General features: G+C 33.7%; 1 protein-coding gene across 4 annotated transcripts in view; it reads left to right on the top strand.

Moving 5' to 3' along the window:
* PAPOLA (poly(A) polymerase alpha) overlaps positions 1–19,287 on the top strand; it is a 45,360-nt gene that overhangs the window by 6,751 nt on the left and 19,322 nt on the right. For all 4 annotated transcript variants that reach the window (XM_062576291.1, XM_062576292.1, XM_062576293.1 and 1 more), the window contains exons 2-12: positions 3,433–3,603; positions 4,277–4,343; positions 6,007–6,088; positions 6,555–6,664; positions 8,436–8,489; positions 11,202–11,313; positions 12,445–12,534; positions 12,630–12,768; positions 14,277–14,349; positions 15,725–15,845; positions 16,809–16,893. In XM_062576291.1, the coding sequence (XP_062432275.1) occupies positions 3,433–3,603; positions 4,277–4,343; positions 6,007–6,088; positions 6,555–6,664; positions 8,436–8,489; positions 11,202–11,313; positions 12,445–12,534; positions 12,630–12,768; positions 14,277–14,349; positions 15,725–15,845; positions 16,809–16,893 (1,104 nt within the window). The remainder of the gene's footprint in view (positions 1–3,432; positions 3,604–4,276; positions 4,344–6,006; positions 6,089–6,554; positions 6,665–8,435; positions 8,490–11,201; positions 11,314–12,444; positions 12,535–12,629; positions 12,769–14,276; positions 14,350–15,724; positions 15,846–16,808; positions 16,894–19,287) is intronic.

Raw genomic sequence — 19,287 nt, forward strand, 5'->3', positions numbered from 1 at the left:
TGCAGATGGCTAAACTATTTTCTGGGTCTTTAGATTGAGGCAGAAACAGTAAAGGATCAAAGTCTTGAAAAGGGCTAGTACCTAATGTTTGGAAGACTCTTCGATTGTCAGCTGGAGTGCACAGATTTCTTGAACTTCCTGGCTTGTGTTGGTTGTGTATTACTTGCATGAAGTATACACTCCTGTAGGGCTATTCCATTATACATGCACACAGTCCCTTAATGATGTTCACAATTCTGTTGCACATCATTATCAATCAATTAGTGCTGAATGTGGGGTAGGAGATGTTTGGACCTACTGTTCAACCCTCTGCTGGTACGGAAGCAGCATCTGACTCCTAAGCAGGACTAGCCTTTTACAAAAAAGAGGAACAAAGTTTAAAAAGGGATGCTCTCCTTAGTGTAAGAACTTGTATTGAATTCTGAGCCTTGAAATGAAGATTAAACTTTTGCATAGGGCTGTCCTTTGTTGCTGACAACATTCTAGTTTCATTTTTATAATGAAGTGGAATCAAAGCAGTAACTGCTTTTTGTCTATAACAATCCCCAGATATGTACATTGACTAGTTTATTTGAAGCTGTCCTTTCTGTGAATAGTTTCGAAACTTGTCACGTGCCCCGTGACTGGTTTAAGGAAATCATGTCTACATACTGTTTTGCTAAGACAAACCTGCACATTGTGCTTCCAAGGTATTGCTGTGAAGCAGATCAGGGAAGCAATCTAATGTTGGCTGTTCTTTATGTATTGTAATTTTGGGAGCAAGGAAAAGGGTGTGTGGATTTTTTTTTTTTTTTTTTTTTTTTTAAGTGGTTAGTCCTCTAAAAGGCTAACAGTGTGGCCCTACAAGCCAATGTCAGTAAAACTGAAGAGGACTGAGTAGGAAGGAACAGGTAAAAGACATTGGGCTTGGTCAGCAATACTGACTTCAAGACTACATCACTGAATCAAGGCTTGAGTTACATTTTGATCGAGTCTTTTTGAGAAATCTAGAAACAACTTCTGTCAAGCTGAATTTTGCCTACTGTTTCAGGGAAGCTTGATACCTGTGTCAAATTTGATATAGTTACGGATATGTGGAACTTAGAGTGAAACTATTTGGGAATTTTTATAAAAATAATAAGCTAAAGAAATCATTATTTTAGCTTTGCTTTAAAATTACGTAACCTGGAAAAACTTAACTTGAAAAAAAAATAACAATAGATAGAGTAAGTAAGTTATCTACCCTATAGTATAAGTGAAAATATTTATCATATCTGAGGGAAATTTAAATGAAGCAAGACATGTTTTATGACTACTTTCTTGTAACAGCTAAGTAAGTGGCTAAAGCTCACTGTTTGAGCTACTCTGCGCTGTTTTTCCTAAAGGTAGTTCTTTTTGAACAAAGAAAACTTGTGTTTAATCAGAATCTGTTCTATATAATTCATTTGAACAGCTTTTTTTAAATGCTTTCATTCATATGTCAAGTACTAAAGTCTATACGATTTGTTCAGTAATTATTAACTTCATTCACTGATTAAATCTCCCCTTGAGCTGAAGGAAGTTATGTCAGATCATGTTCTCAGAAATGATTAGTTGGGATTTTTTTTCTTTGGTATGATTTAATTAAATTTTTTTTAGAATCTTTCCTATGTTGATTTTCTTCCTTTTGTTAATGGGTGGTTGCACAGGGACAAATAGGCTTGAACTTGATTGGTAAGAAGCTTACATTACCACTGAGTACTTGATTGCAAATAAAAATTTTATATGTAAAATATCTTGACTTTCAATCCTTGTGGAAATGAAGAATGAAATCCTGAGGAGGAAACTTCACAAAAATTTTCACTATGGAAGTGCTGTGCTGTAAGATTCTTCTCTTCCTGCTAAATATGTAGTTGGAATGATTTTTTTTTTCTTTAGTATTCTAGAAATGGACTTGTATAAATGTGAAGGACTAATAACAGTAGTAGTGTTATGCTCACAAGAGTGAAACCTTTACATAAGCTATCAACTTGAATTTTTCACACAGGAGTCTGTCTTAGCACTAGTTCTATGAAAATTGAAGGAGACTAAATTGATGTTATACCTTTTGCCCTAGTAAAATGAATAATTGCATTCAGAAGGAGACATTAATGATGCTTTTTCTGGTTTTACCTGAATTAAAAATATTAATGATATTTAAAAATATTAATGGTATGAATGACATGTTGGTATGAGATATAATCATTAATTCATGCTGATGAATGGGAACAATCTTATATAGCAAGATTATAACTTCTAAGTGCTGAGGATTAAAACTTAAGCATTGCCTTAACTTTCAGATAATGCTTGTTTCTGTTGTCAGTGTTTTGAATAGCTATTTCTGTATTGGCCGCTTTGAATTACTTACTTTGATGAGAGGTCGTAATGTTTTTGTTGGTATCTTAAGAGTTGGCTAACTTAGATAATTTTTTTTCCATATTTTTCATGAAAAGGAGTTTCTCAGTATGCATAAGGACAGTGGCTTGTTCCTTTTAAAAATCAAAGGTGGGGGACTAACATTCCTAGGTTAGAGAAAAGTTGTTAAAATAGATAAGCGAAACTTGTACTTAATGCTGAAAGTAACCCATAGTACTATTTTAATACAGATTTGAATAGTGCATTTTTCTGTATCTGTGAAATATCTTACTAGCAAGACAATGTTCTTAATTTTAATGTGTAAACAAAGACAAATATTACCTTTAAGTATATCATTTATTCTAAAATGCTGAATATTTGAAAATATTTTTAATAGCTAACTGCTTTTGCTATTATGAGTTCACAAAAATTTTAATTATAGAGATATAGCATGCAGTAATCAATGAATCCAGGCACTTTGTATTATTGAAGAGCATGTTCAGTTTGAAATATCCAGCCTTACTGGTCTTAAAGCTGAACCAGTTCTGAAAATAAGGCTATGTTCAGTTATGAACATCACAAACAGATATACATACCTGTTATTAAAAACCATATGGTTGTTCAGGTATGCAAGATGCTGATGTAGGAAACAGATTAGAATTATAGTACGATGCCACCTTCTCATTTGTTTCCACTAAATTTCTTTTGCTTATTTTCCTACTCTCTCCTACTACCTTCAAACAGGGGAGAATTGACCTATTATTCCTATGCCTGAGGTGTAGCTTCAGCTCAAGATGTGCTAAAACCTCCTTATGTCTCATGCTTTGAGAGTTAAGTCAGCTGATGTAAAAGATCCTATATCATAGTGACTTCTCACTTTGCAACAAGTTTTTAGAGATGGAGAAAAGTAATTCTGTTGCTGTCATTGGTACGAAGAGTTAACACAATTGGTCTGGGATGTGGCTGCTAACAGTAGGCTTATTTTTTTTCCAGACTATGTGTGTCTCTGCTAATCTGATAGGAATAAATAAATAAACTTTATATTTTGTTTCTCTTGGTAACTCTATTTACCTTTATTAGTCCTGTTACAACCCAGGGATCACAAACACAGCAGCTGCAGAAGCATTATGGCATTACCTCACCAATCAGTTTAGCTGCCCCCAAGGAGTTTGACTGCATGCTTACCCAGAAATTAATTGAAACCCTAAAACCCTATGGTGTATTTGAAGAGGAGGAGGAACTGCAACGCAGGTGAGTAAACATTTTAATGGTGGTTTTCTCATATCTTGAGGTACCTGTAGCTGATTACTGAACCCCAAGCATGTTGTGTGGGGGGGAGGGGTATGTGGTTTCTTTTTTTTCTTTTTCTCTTCTTTTTTTTCCTCTCTTCCCCCCCCCCCTCCCCCCATGGCTAGTGAAATACAAAGGTTGAACCTTATCCTCTTACCAGGAGCACCTCAAATGTAGAATGGATCAAGTCTTTAAATTTAGGAGGTTGCCCCCCCCCCTTTTTTTTCCCCTTCAAAACTACTTGGTTATAGTGACTGCTTCTTTCAGAGACTTTTTCTTAAGCTTTCTAGAATTTTTTTTTCAGTACTGCTTCTTGGTATTCTTTCAGATCCACACATCTTGTTAATACAAGTTTTGTTTTGAAAATTAATTAATGGAATTCATGTGTCTTAATATGAGCAGGCCTTGCATGCTGGTATTTCTTCTGAGCTTATATAATCTGAACATCTTTAAATGGGAAAGTAGTGGGAATGTTGGAAATGTGACTGTGTGTGTATTTATATACAAACACAAGAGCTATAATTATATCTGTAATGCTATTCTAATTGACTCATATAATGCTGATCAACATCTTGGTAAATAACACTAGTTTGCTATAACTTCATTGTATGTGATTCTGATGTTTTATCAATAGGATTCTAATTTTGGGGAAATTAAATAACCTGGTAAAGGAATGGATACGAGAAATCAGTGAAAGCAAGGTATGGATGTGTTTTATGTAAAAACGCTTGTGTTAAGACTTTTGTAGAAAAATAATTATATTCCCAATTTAAACATGATGCATCTTAGATTTGATTAAACTGGAAAAAATAAATACAGTTGTTATGTGACTAATTTTATTTATGTACAACGTTGCTCCTCTTATTTCCAGGCAGTGTTGCCCATTTAGAGTTGTTATGCAGGTAAACTAATGAAGTATTGCAACTCCCACAAGTTTTTTCCAATATTATTTTCAATACTTCTCTCATCTCCCTAGGTAGAAATACCACTCTTTTTCATTATATTTATATATAATCCTGCGATGATAATATGCTTACACTGACTGTGTGAACCAGTGCTAAATCTTAAAATGTATTTCTTGTAGCTTTAAGATTTGGTGCTTTTCTTCACTTTGAATATTCAGTTTGAGAAGTTTATATTCTCTGATGCTGCTTTGTTAGACTGAATATTGATAGTATTGTATTGGATTAAAAACAAAACACCTTTTTTCCATATAACCCAGCTTGATTTCAATGAGTCTTTCTTCCTCCCTGACCTTTTTTTTTTTTTGAATATAAAACTTGTAAAATTTAAGATGAAAGTGACTGTTTTTAGCGTTCCCTTCCCCACCCCCCCGCCCCGAATAAAAGGTATTTTGGTTTGAATGTGTTCAAGTTTAGATTTCTTCATACTTCTCTTATGAAATGGGCATTTATGTTTTAAGATGGGGTGTGTGTGTGTATATATGTATATGTGTATTTATATATATGTGTATATATATATATAAAATTATATATAATAGCTATGTACATCTAGGTTCTTGTAGGTTCTCGAAAGTAAAATAGCAAGAGAGACTTGTCTGGTATACGATCTGAAGCCACTTAAATTCATATTGTGTGTGTGTGTATATATATATATGTATGTATGTATCATGGAATAACAGGTTATTAGTTTAATTACATCTTTCAGTGAATCTCTGTTAATAGAGAGTTTCAAACTGTAAAATATTGCATCCTGTTTTGAAAGGTTAACTGTCTCTGGCCTCACTGCTGTAGATTCAAGAGTTCTTTAAAGATTAAAAAATAGGAATTTTAGTAACCTTACACTAGTAAAGGTACTCACACAGTTCTATAATAAATAAACGTCTCTCTGAAAACCAAACTTTTGTCTAAAGGAGCATAATATCTTATAAGTGTTTTTTGAATCAAAGTAGTTTAATAAACAATGGTATGGTAAATAGATTTCATTTTAAATCAACAGAAAAATACTATTATTAATTTCTCAATCAGTCTAAAAGCCTGAGTATTAAGCAAAATGTTTAATGTCCATAGTATTTCTAAAGTATTGCTCCTAAATAGTAGAACCATTAGAACAAATAGCAAGTTTGAGGTAGTAATTCATCGTGTGGCCATAATAGTACAAATAGTTCCCAAGTGGCAAACATACTTTCCTTTAAATACTAAATACTTATGTAAGTGTTAGTTAAACCTTAAAGCTGTTCATCAAAGACAGTATATAGAGAGCAGATTGCTACTCAGAATGTTGTTAATCTTTCTAATTTAACATCAATTTTCTAAAATACTTTTGGCTTTTGTTTTCTCAAAAGTTGTGTGTTTCATAATAGTTTGCTAAGGTAAAATAACCAGCTTTATTTGCTCTATTTAGAATCTTCCACAGTCTGTAATAGAAAATGTTGGAGGAAAAATTTTTACCTTTGGATCTTATAGATTAGGGGTTCATACAAAAGGTAAAGTTTATTTTTATTATAAGAACTAAAATGTTATGTCTGTAAATGCCTGCTTGAGTAACAAGATGTTGCTTTGCTTTTTGAGGTATTGTTAGATTTTTTTATGTCAAGCATCTCTATTCTTCCTTCATTCTAAATAAAACTGTTCTTATGTCATGCTATGCTTGTGAAATAGCAGATGCAAATTAATTTTAAGGAGAGAAAGGTGTATACTTGGCTTTTCAGAGTTTGTTGAAAATTGCTATAAATGTTTTAACAGCTGAAGGAAGAATGTATGTCCAGTATGCTTAATGTCTATGAAAATATTTTTAATTTCATTTGGCTTGGTATTACTTTTTATTGGACATAACTGTAGGAAGAACAGCTAATTTTTTTTCTGTTTGATTGCAAAAACATTTCTGGCTATTGCTGGCATTTTATGTCTGTGAAGTGTCAATGACTTAATTGTACTACGGAATGCTTTCAGGTGCTGATATTGATGCCCTGTGTGTTGCACCAAGACATGTTGAAAGAAGTGATTTTTTCACATCGTTTTATGAAAAACTGAAACAACAAGAAGAAGTAAAAGATCTGAGGGTATGCGAATTATCTGATAGAGCTGAAGTAACGATGCTGAAACATTCATAGTGGAAAAATGATGTATTAAAATAGGCAAAAATAACTTACTGCTAAGGCTTACACTGAGTCTTTAGTTAACCTAGAGCAAGGCCTGTCACCATATTTGAAATAAATTGAGACCCCTCTAAATCTTCTGTGTTCCTCCTTACTAGATAACACCAATTTCAAAATCTGAATGGGAAAATAATCTCTTAAGTAGTGTTAGTACTGATGAATTTTGACTCACTGTCTGTAGCAGCAGGCAGATGTAAATGCAGGTGTTTGGTTTTGATCCTTTTCAAGATAACTTGTATGTTTATGATGAAGATTTTAAAAACAGTAGGATAACAAAATACTATATAGTTTTGTGCTTATATAAACAATTACTGTGATACTAACAAAACCTTCTATTTTGGCTGTCAAAAGTGCATCTGAAAATGAAGGTAGCCTTCTTTATTTTGCAAGTGCCTCATTATTACATCTTTGTACAAGACTTTTAACATATAAAGATGAAATTTTCACTCTTAAAGAGATGCTTGCATACAGTATTGTTTCCATTGTACCTGAATCACGAGCCTTTCTAGGTCAGCTAGTGAGAAATTTGATCTCAGCATTAGCTCAGAATAAAGTTTCTTTTCTTTCTTTTTTAGATGAAGGTTATTACTTACTGGCAAGTGTTAAGCTCTAGTTTGGTTTAGTCCTGTTCTGATAGACTCTCTCCTGCAGCATTATTTCACTCTGGTAACAGGATTGGTTTAGTGCAAGCATCTGGTCGTGATACTACATGCACTGAAGCAATTGTATTGAATGCATGAGAACCTTTTTTATAATGTAATTTTCAGTTTTCTAATTAGTCTTACTCTGACTCTTTTTGGTGATGATTCAAGCTTACATAGTTGATGTAGCCCAAAGTTAGATTTAAAACATGCACACGATTGCCTCTGCAGTGATACCAATAACCTTTAGATCAGAGTGCTGTAATGTTTTAAATCATGCCAGCCAAGTCTAAGAAAGCTTGTCCACCTCTGTCTTTGGGGAACCTAGGCTTTCAAAAGGAGTCGCTTTAGTGAGTAAATTTGGGAGACTTGCTAGCTAGCTTCATACCTTGTTTAGGATTCATGCTGCCAACCAGTAGATTAAGATTAGGTGTGTAGGGTAGCATTGTTTTATTCTTTTAAGAACTAGAATACTCTCTTAGAACTATACTTAAGTTCTGACAGTTCCTAGATTTTCTTATTGGGGAAGTATATAAGGCTGTCCTAAAGCTCTGTGCTCTTGCAAAACTGATGTTCTGCAGATTTGGCATGTTCAGATGCTCAATCATCAATTAATGAGCACATTTAGAAAAGATGCTTGAACTTTGGGAATTGGTGACTTGCAGCTGGATTAGATGAAGTCAGAGTACATAGTCGCACAGTTATCTCCTTGTCAGTTGTCCAAAGAGATACTGATTGTGGAAACAAATAAGAGACCCCTAGAATACCCACAGGTTGGCCTTGGAGTATTCAGAGATGCTATGAGGAGTAAAAGATTTCTGATGATGTCAATGTCATACAGTGACAGAGGAGAGTTGGATCTTGAGGTAATATTGTCAGTGCAAATTTGGGCTATAATTAACATATAGGCAGCTAGGAAAACAAGGAAAACATCAATAGAAACAGTGTTTCATTGTGATTGTTTAGACCTTCTAGCTTTTGCTTGTAAATGTTATTCTCTATGCTGAAAATAAAATGTAACTTCTTTTCCCCAGGCTGTTGAAGAAGCTTTTGTCCCCGTTATTAAACTTTGTTTCGATGGGATAGAGGTAAAGATCTTTTTGTTTTGTTTTGGTAGAACGTTGAAACAAAGCTTTCAAAATACCTGTGACTTACATAATATTCACTAACATAAGTGTCATTAAAGTGACTATCCTAGGTTCATAGTTAAATACAATTCTGGTCAAATACTTAATCTGCAGTTATGTATTTTAAGTGAGACTTCAAGACTGAAACAAATCTATCTTGATATACTTGAAGCTGTGTAGAATATCTTCTTGGTTTTTTTTTTTTTTTTTTTTTAGGCACTGTTATCTACTTCTACTAACTATTCGTCATTTAATAGAAATTACATTCAGAAGTTCTGAATAATGCAAATATTGGTACTCTGTAGGATAGATCAGTAAGCTAATGTGGCTTAAATCATTTTTGGCTGTTAATGACTAACTGTGCAGACCTTAAATTCAGATTTGCTTCAAAACTTTATTACAAAAGGTCCAGATCTTTGTTGAGGTCTCAAAAATCTGTTGCTGAAAGGAAGTTGGATAGTCCCTTCATCCTGATCTTTTCAGACTTTTTTTGCATCTGACCAAAGCTACTGTTCTAGTCTGTGAGGTTTCTATCCAGTGGCTGTTGCCTAGTGGTCAAACTTTCCTGGAGTGGATGTGTCTATGCTTCTTAATGGAGAAGACAGGAGAAAAGAATGCCAAAATTGTGTTTTGTTAGCATGTTTCCCTTAGAACATTGCAAGGTTCTTTGTTCTGTGGGTATCTGCATACAGTTACCTGTTCAACAGTGAATATTATCAGGATTTTTTGATTTTCAAAATTAATCAAAATAAACTTACTTAACTTTTTTTGAGTATTTTCAGATTAGTGGTTAAGAAAATGTGAATACTACTTAAAAATGATACTGTTAATCTTCTTTCAGACCATTTTGTAATCAATCTGCCAGCTTCTCATGGTGACGAGACAAAACATACTTGCTGTTAACACAGAGTTGTCATTCTTACCTGGATAATGTTAACCACTGGCTGGTGAATAAGGAAGCTACCTCAGTGGGGAAAAAATTTCCATGTTAGTCTTCTAACACATGAAAATTTGCACAGTAACCATACTTAGCTGTAGTTTTTACTCAAGACTGCAGTTTCTTCTCTCCCAGTTTGAGTTGCATCTCTGCCCTGCAATTGTAACCGTCCTTAGTGAGGGCACTGGCAACTTGTCTTTTGAGTTTCAGGAAGGAGATGATTGCCCCTCACTCCTCCACCTTTTTTAGCTTTACTTATTTGTGTATTCTTTGGTATTTATTGATGCTTAAGCAGGAAGATGTGTGTGCTCCAAATTTCAGATATATGGTACTATATAGTAAGCTAGCCTGTGAATTTGCATGTGTGTCAGACACTGTATTACTGTTCATGTACAATTGGTTATTAGAAACTCTAATTATTCTGGAGAATTTATTGTTTACAGAGCTAAATAATGAATCTTGCTGTAGATACCTTCTTAAGTCATTTGCATTAAAGCCACAGTGTTATGTAGGTGTTTGTTTGTTTAATGGAATTCAAAACTCGAGGTTAGATAGGGAAATCGAAACTTTCTGCTACAGGAGTAGTAGTGTCTTGTTCCAATATGGTAATTCATAGTAATTTATCCTGGGCCTTGATGGCTTAGGTTTAGGACTGGAGACTTAACCCATGCTGCTGACATGGCATGAAAAAATTCTAATCTCTAAAACTGATTTATCCTAACACTTGCAGCTGTTGTTAGGTCAGTTTCTGATGGTTGTGACTGTGCCCAGCTTATAAGTACCAGAAGATGGAGAACGTGCATGCGTTTAATGTTTTCTTAATCTGGGCAAGAGGTGCCCTATATTACTCTAAAGAAAACACTGATTAGAGGAAAAGGGCTTTAGTTTAGTGGTGATTCTGTCAGTTAAACTTAGAAGTTTCTACCACTACCAGTTTTTCTATATGTATGTGTGCTCTTGCTTAAATTTTAATTTTGTTTTTTTGTAGAAAACTGAGCTTTTTCAAAAGTATTTTCAGCTTAATTAGGAAATTCTAATATATCTTGTTGTTAAGAAGCTATTACAAACTTTAAAGTATTCAGTGCACTGTTGATTTTGGGGGTACTTCTCCAAATAAGTTGTTTTCAATCATGTTTAAGAGATGGATACAATTTTTTAAGTATCTATTACAAATTTTCAATTTTGAAGTATCTTAATTCATATATGCATACTTGTTAAAGCTGTGATGATGAGTTACTGCAGAAGTAACAGCAAAGAAAGTGGGCTTTACTTCATGACTTAAACTTATACACTTGCTCAGTAGTTTGCTAGATTTTCAGAAGTCTCTGTATATAAACAGTATGAAAACCTCAGATATTTAAATGCACAGAGATAACTAGTTGCCTATGTGCTTTAGAATGCTAGATATAAAAGGTTTCTACCATATTTTCTGTATTCCAGTGATAGTTTTGAAAATACTTAGATGCATTCATCTCTTACTCTGATAACATAGTAGACTTTTGCATCCTGAACCTAGAAGTGGTACTGGTCCATAAAGAATTTTTATTACACTAATAAAAATGGACATTGGTTTTATATATGATATGGTTCCTTACTGATCATAATCCAGTATATATTTCATGTTCTTGTAAAATACTCTTTTTATGATTACTAAGCTTGATTAAAATCAGTTACAGAACTGTAACTTGGCAGAAGAAAAATCAACTTCCTTCCTTTTTTTTTTTTTTTTTTTTTAGATTGATATTTTGTTCGCAAGATTAGCACTGCAAACTATTCCTGAGGACTTAGACCTCCGAGATGATAGTCTACTTAAAAATTTAGATATTAGATGCATACGAAGTCTTAACGGTATGTATATATAGTTTTGCGTATGGACTTCTTTGTCAAGTCTTTCAATAAGTATCTTAGATCACTTTTATATGGAGTGTTATCTGCTGTGTGTGTGTACATATGTTATCATTTTTGTATGTTTTAATATGCATAAACAGTTATGGAATTATTTCAGTGATAAATTAGAGGTATCAAACTGCTGGATTTAGGTCAGATCATTGATAGTTTGTGAGGTTTTGTAAATGTTAACTTTTCTGTAATACTGAAGCTTTAAAAATTTGGTACTGATATGGGGGTGCAGGGGCTTCAGACTATGTGCAGCTTGGGGTAAGCACAAGTTATCACTGGCTTTTGTTATGAACTGAAATTTTGATTATCTCAAGTAAAATTGGACATGCGTATACTAAATTTGAGAAGAGTAGGGAGAAGGCTACCCCAGCAGCTTCCATTGTTTTGCAAAAATTAATATTTGTGCAGTCTTCGGAATTCATACTTACCTTTCACTTTTGTGTAGCTTCTTTGACCTGGTCTTAGAGCAGGTTATAAGAAAACAGCAATAGCTGCAACCTTTTATTAACTCAATTCTTTATTAAAAGTCTGTTAAGCAGGTAATACTATCATCTGTAATGTTGTTCTTAAGCCTTGCAACGCTCATCAAAGTAATAATATACATTTAAAGACTGCTCTTTAGATTATTCTTTTTACAAATTAAAGAAAAGCTTTAAGTGTTTTCTGTAGGTCTGTGAAGGCTCAAAAGCTTTAACTGGCTGCATGTTCTGTGATGTACTTTATAGAGCTTCGTAGCAGTAGAATTTAGAAATTCTGTCTCTTTCTAAAACAACTTGTGTTGCATCTCAGTAGTTCATTAATACCAGAAAATTGAGTAGCAATGTTAAGTCATATCTGTAAATACATGAATTGTCCTCCTGAGCACCTGGAGACGTTGGCGGGGGTGGGGGGAGGGAGAAGGGGCCACAAAAAAGACAACATAAACATGAAAAAGTTTTCAAATTTAAAACAACAGTCATCAAAAGACAATTTCCAGAATGGTGACCAAAAGTTTGATGGCTTTGGTGGGGGAGGGCAAGGGAACGAAAAATTGAGATGATAAGGGTAATTTTTTTTTTTTTTTTTTTTTTTTCTGGGCAGGTTGCCGGGTAACCGATGAAATTCTGCATCTAGTACCAAACATTGACAACTTCAGGTTAACACTGAGGGCAATCAAACTGTGGGCAAAACGTAAGCAGTTTTATTCCAAAACTTTTGAAGCTCTCACTAACCGTTATGATTACTGATAACTTTCTCTTTTTGTCTTTCTCCTTCTCAATCCACAGGCCACAACATCTATTCCAATATACTAGGTTTCCTTGGTGGTGTTTCCTGGGCTATGCTAGTAGCAAGAACTTGCCAGCTTTATCCAAATGCAATAGCATCAACTCTTGTACATAAATTTTTCTTGGTATTTTCTAAATGGTATGTTGTTTTTTTTAAATTTAGATTACACTAAAATAAAATTACTTTGTAGACACTAAATTTTAGTCCTGTTTTCATGGTATTTTTTTCAGTTGTTATCAGGTTAAGTTGGTAGCTAAGTATTGTCTACTCTAGGTACCAGAGCTTGGGACTTTTCAATAAAAGTCATTCAATGTGCCTGGTTCTTGAAGTATCCAAACCAACAATACTAAATTTTAAATTAGAATGTTCTTAATTATTTGTTGAAACTCAATGTTATGTTTCAGGTAACTTTTATATAGTGCTAAATAAGACCTAATGCCCCAAAAGTTTGAGTCATTTAGCACTCAGATATATTTGGATGATTGGGAAAGGAGGTATATCGGTATCTGTTTTAGGCACATATCTTAAAAGCAGTTCAGGAGGACCAGAGGCAGAAGTCTGATTTCTTTGTTTTCTTAGTGTGGAGAGAAAGAGAAGGACGTGTTTCTGGATTAAATGTGGTTTGATACTTGTAAGCTAGTTAACTCAGATTGAGTAACTCTAGAAAGAATGGGAGCATTTCAGGTAAACGTAAAGTGAACTGGACAAAAGTATACTTTGCAGATTACCACTGAATACTATTTTTCTTAGATTGTCTCTGGAGACCTATATTCTTCATGAGGTGTTGACAGATTTTTAGAATACTTGCAGCAAGTTGTTGCTTTGCTTCACTTCAAGTACAGTATCTTCCTTCTTTATAAGAAGATAATTACCACAGTTTCACTGTATCTTAAGTCCATTGGCTTTATAGCCTTTTTGGAGGGCCATAGTATTTATTAATATCTTATGAAACAAAGGTGTTATAGGAAAATTGGTTGCAAATGCCATTTAATGTGCTCCTTATGCTTAGGAAGTTTCTACAAATTCATACTGTGCATGTCATGAGCATTAAAGTACAAACACCATAAGATCTAACTGACTTTATCTTCCTATAGAAGTACTTTATATATAACCTTTTATTCATGGTAGTGGAGAACAGAAGTGTTGCTTTTCTTTGTTAATTTGTTTCAGTCAGCATGGTTTCTTCTCATGATTTGTGTTGGGGAAAAAATTAACTTAGTGTATGTGCTTTGTAATGATGCTGTTATGATGCTGGCTCTTGCTCCTGTAGTTTGACCAGGAAACAGCTAGTGTAAGGACAGATGGAATATTGATCTTCATAGAGGAGATGCTCTTCATTGTTAGATGTATAATTTAGGCATTTATAGGAGTTTGCTTTAGTTACCTAAACCACTGATGATAAAGCTCTGACTTAAAGGCAAAGGAAATTGATTGTTCTGATGCCTTGGAGAAATTAATTATAGCCATATTATAGCTCTAGACTACAGATTATTTGAAGGACTACAGCTAGAACAGTTTAGTCTTGAGGAGATGATACTTTACCATAAGTACAGAGTGAAGAAGGGTCACATTCAAAAAGTATTGTTTGTTGAACATAAATGGTTTTATCCAATAGTCTTATTCAGTGCTACAATCTTTTTAAACAGGGAATGGCCAAATCCAGTGCTATTGAAACAGCCAGAAGAATGCAATCTTAATTTGCCTGTATGGGACCCAAGGGTTAGTGTATTATTTTTTCCCCTATAAGTGACACTGTACAGTAAATTCAGTTGCTTAAAGATTCCCAGGTGAACTTCATTTTGGGTTTATCAAACTTAATATTTTGATACTATGTTTTCTTTGTAGTAACCTCTAATTCCCTTGTGTGTGGAACAGTTAGTTTAATTCTGTAAACTGGCCACTTGAAGCACACTTACTGAAAAATGTACTTCAACTTTTTGTAATAAGTGATTTTAATAGATACTCAGAGTAATTAGATGTATGCCTTAAAGCAGTACACTATTGAAAAATTTCTTGTTTTTAACAGTTCACTTACCGTCTGACTTGCAACCTGTTATTTTGTAAATGTTTTGAATTCACTGCAATGCAACCGTCTTGACTGAATATGGCTCAGTTCCCTATGGTTGTTTGTACAGTAATGTATCTTTTCATCTTGGACCAAAGAAGATGATAACTTGATTTTTAAGTTTTGCATAGTGACGTCAATATCATGAATACTATCTTTGTAGCACTTCCTTGGATGTGAATGCTATTCAAGCAGACAAAATAACAGCCTCCAGCAGACACATGGTTCATGTCCTCAGGTTTCAATAGGGTGTAGCGTCAATGGTTCTGTTTTGTCAACTTTAAAATTCTCGGTGCTCAAGTAAGCACCAGAGATTGAGTTGCACAATCTTTTTTTTTTTTTTTTTTTATCTACTTTTCTGTTTGACAGAAGTCTATATTTAAATAATGTGAGACAGTTGAAAATAGTGTATTTGAGTAACGCTGTTACCCCTGGGGTAGGGATTTGAAGTCAGTGTATGATGTGAGCTGTTTGTACTGTAGTAGCTAAGCAAAATGTGGTAAGTTAAGGACAAGGTTTCATCCTTAACTTTCACTTAGAGCCTATGAAAGACAAAATTATGTTATTTAAATGTTTTTTTTTCCTGTGCTGTTCACTCCTTATTGTTCCCCATATGCTGTTTTAATAAAGGATATGTTAATGCAAGTGCTGCTTCCCTCAGGTTTCCCAGAGCCTCTCATGTTAGACTGGCTCATCATTTGCAGTAGTGTTACAAGACTAAAACAAAAAACAAGTTTCACAGGGTCTCAAGACAGCAATTTCTCTGAAGGTGCTTATGTTGTGATCTGATATCCTTGTTTTGATGTGCTCAGAAGCTAATTTCTATTTAAGAGAGAAATTGTCCTGTTCAGTTGGTATTTCTAAATCCAGAAACACCAACATCTTGAGCTTGATATACTGCTAAATTTATTTGACCTTCAAACTAAGATGTCATTAGAACTTGAGACTCACTTTAGCAAAGGGAGAAATCCAAATTTATTAACTCATGTGTGTGCTTGAAGAAAACTGATTGGCTGTTGTTATATATAGGTAAATCCCAGTGATAGGTACCATCTTATGCCTATAATTACACCAGCATACCCACAGCAGAACTCTACCTACAATGTGTCCGTTTCCACACGGATGGTCATGGTTGAGGAATTTAAACAAGGTAAGTATTATCTTATACTCTATATAAATGTATTCAAAAGGATTAAAATAGTTCTATTGTGGGTACACTTGTTTTAAGGGGGAGGTGGGAGGATATTAAGTAACTTCTTGACATTAGAATACTTTCTAAAGCAGGTAGAATTTAGCAATCTGTTGTGCTGCTTTTGGCTGCAAGTACCAGATTCCCTAGAAGACTGCTGCAAGTTTGTCACTTACTCCTATATATTGAAGATAACTTATTAGAATGCCATCTGCTCTGAAAATGAGAGCTACAATTGAAAGTTTTTTTTTTTTTTTTTTTTTCTCTAGTGGCTTTAGATTATGTTGGAAAACTATTCTGACTATTTTCTGATGGAACACTAGTGTAATAGTCTCCTTTGATGGCAGGTACTAGTCCTAATATATTGACTTGCTCAGAGATAAGTGCTTGAGACTCATTCAGTTAATCTATTTAATAGTTACAGTAGGTATGAGAAGATGTTATCAAAGAAAGGAGAGGACTTGATACAGAGAACAACTCTTGGAGACAATGTAGTAGCTCATTGTCTTGTTTCTTTACTCTGTCATACAGTGCTTACACCAGAGATAATTCAAGTACTGTAAGAAGAATCTTTACCTTCTTTGGACTGAGCAGGTTTACTCTGTGCTGTATCCAAAAGGTTAAATTGAGTTGTACTGCACTGCAAAGCAAAATTGTATTAAATCAATCTGATTAACTTAGGTTTCTAAACAAATTATTTGATGAAGGTTCTTTCTTAGTAATTAATAATATGATCTGAGTAACTAGTGACTGCTTTATGGAGGGGGAAAAAAGGTAAGACTACTGGAATATAAAGATTGTTGATAAGCTCTTTTGAGGAAGGGGAAGAATAATGTGTAATTTTTAGTTCATAAGCTGGTTTACTCTGGATATTAAGCTGTATTTAAAAGAAGAAAAAAGCTTAAATGTTTTTTTATAATTTAGGTCTTGCTATCACAGATGAAATTTTGCTGAGTAAGGCAGAGTGGTCCAAACTTTTTGAAGCTCCAAACTTCTTTCAAAAGTACAAGTATGTATTTTATGGCATGGCAGAATGTTTAAGTTTTATCAGTTAAAATATCTAACAATGCTTGGTGGCACAGGAATTTACATTCACATACATTAGGCTTCCAAAAAGTATTGCAAGTGTTCTAGGTGTTTTACATAGAGGAGGAGTGAACAGTCTTGTCCTTTCACTTAGAAAATTAGTAGATTCCTCACATACTTATTTGTCTTCAGTCTGTACATCAGAAACCTGTTAGTCTATGACTACATATCTAGAATGTCACTAGTTAACTATAGAATTGGTATGTTACCAATATAATTGAAGACCTATCAGGTGGTTTGACTAACAAAAATGTTTTTAGTGGTATCAGTAAGCATTCTAAAAATAGGTCTTATCTCCTAGGAAACAAGACATTAAAAGAACTAACTCTGCAGGTCAATACTTAAGATGAATACCTACTTAAAACTGCTTTTTTTCCATCAATATAGTCAACAGTTCACTCTGATAATAAAAGATACTTTTTACTGTTGTGTTGACTAACTTCCAGATGTACTAGTTATTACTAGTTTTTTAATTAAAGCTTAAGGCTTTTGGCTTTTTATTAATATTCTACACCTAGATTCTTTAATTTTATAATGTCTCTGCATTAAGGTAAATACTCTCAAGTTCATACTTTTTTACGTATCTTAGGGTTTCTAGTATGCTTGTGGGGCAGAAGCTTGTTTAAATGTATATTGATTTGCTGAAAGTTGTATTTTTATAATAAATATGAATTATTAAAATACGGACTACATCTTCTTTGCCCTCAGTTGAAATTTTGGAGACCCATTTTTCTTGAATCAAGTATACTTTACACTTGTTTCTGTGTTGGGTGGTTGGTTGGTTATGTACTAATCTAAACGAGACTGAAATATACAGTTCCCCCATTAAAAAAGACTGATGACCTTCATAATGTGTCTGTGTTTTGTTTCTATACCTTTTGCATGATAAAAAGCTTTAAAACATTTGGATGGCTTTTATGTTGTACCTTGGAGATTAAATTTGGAAACTTAAAAGAGCACTGCAAAGTGTATTTTTTTTTTTAAGTTAAAAATGAGCTGCAGACGAATCAGTTTCTGCTCAGGAGGATGCTAATACCTTCCTTACTACATTTTCTTTCTTTCAAAATTAGAAAGAATAGGAAGCAGTAAATATCATTTGAAATAATCTCCATTTTAATGTAGTTTTATGTGTACCAGCTTTAGCCATTTCGTCAATAACGGCAATAAAAGCTTATTTTGCTAGCACTAAATATCCAGGTTTTGTATATTTTGCACAAGATGTCGTTTGTTTTTTCAAATGTGGAATGATATTATTGAGCCTGCTAATTATTTAAAATAAACAAGATTTTGAATGCTACACCCCTAGCAAGTCAATTTAAAAGCTTGGTTAATAACGTTTCACATAATAATAATTAAATGCATTCATCAGTATGGAATAAATGTGGCTCTTCGTGGTCAATATCCATCTGAAAACTAGGTGTTTTTCTCTTCCCTGTCTTCTTCTCTCATTCACCCTGGTGTTTAAATTATAGGCATCATGAACTTGTTTTTGCTGTATACAAAGCAGTGTATAGTGTTCTACTGGATAAGAAATCTGATCCTTGCTCTGAGACATTTACCTCTTTAAAACATTTTTCCCCTGAATGCATTGCTTTAGTATTCTATATCAATGTTAATGGCAATCAACTTCATTAAATGTACATGGTGATCATAAATGCTTTCACTTTGTTAGCCCTGTTTAAAATAAGCAAACTTCAAAGATGTGTGACTAAAGAAATCTGGAGGCTACTGCATACCTGCATGACTGGAACAGATTAGAAAGAGAAGTCTGTGGGGTTTTTTTTCCCCTTTTTTTCTTTTAAATATCAAGAATTATTTGAAGTTAGGAAGTTGCAATATGTGCCATCTGCACTTCATGTGTATTTAGATTTTCAGATGGGGGAAACGGGCAACAGAGAACATATGCTCATATGCTTTCTGGGTATAGTATTTTGCAAGAAAATAAGTATAATTTCAGACTGGTATAACATCAGTATGCAGTGTTACATGAGACTGAAATGGCTAGAACTTTTTAACAGACAAGTGAAATGTGACTCAGAAAAATAGCATTCCATTAAGTGAATTGTAGCATGTTTTTTCTTCTTTGTAAAGATAAATATCCTGCTAAATAGATGTAAATAGACTCTAAGCATATTTTTTACATGGGCATTTTAAACAGTTGCCTGGATGTGGTTAATTTAAAGTAGATAGCCTGAAAAGCCTTTTGAAGAAAATTTGGAATGAACTTGTCCAGGTGTTCTCAGTTTTCAGTACTATCTTTTATGCCCTCTTTAAAAATAGTTTGAGATTTTGTAGGTGCAGATGTTAATAATAGTGT

Source organism: Rhea pennata, chromosome 5 (genome assembly GCF_028389875.1).
Source record: "Rhea pennata isolate bPtePen1 chromosome 5, bPtePen1.pri, whole genome shotgun sequence".
Taxonomy (NCBI): Eukaryota; Metazoa; Chordata; class Aves; order Rheiformes; family Rheidae; genus Rhea; species Rhea pennata.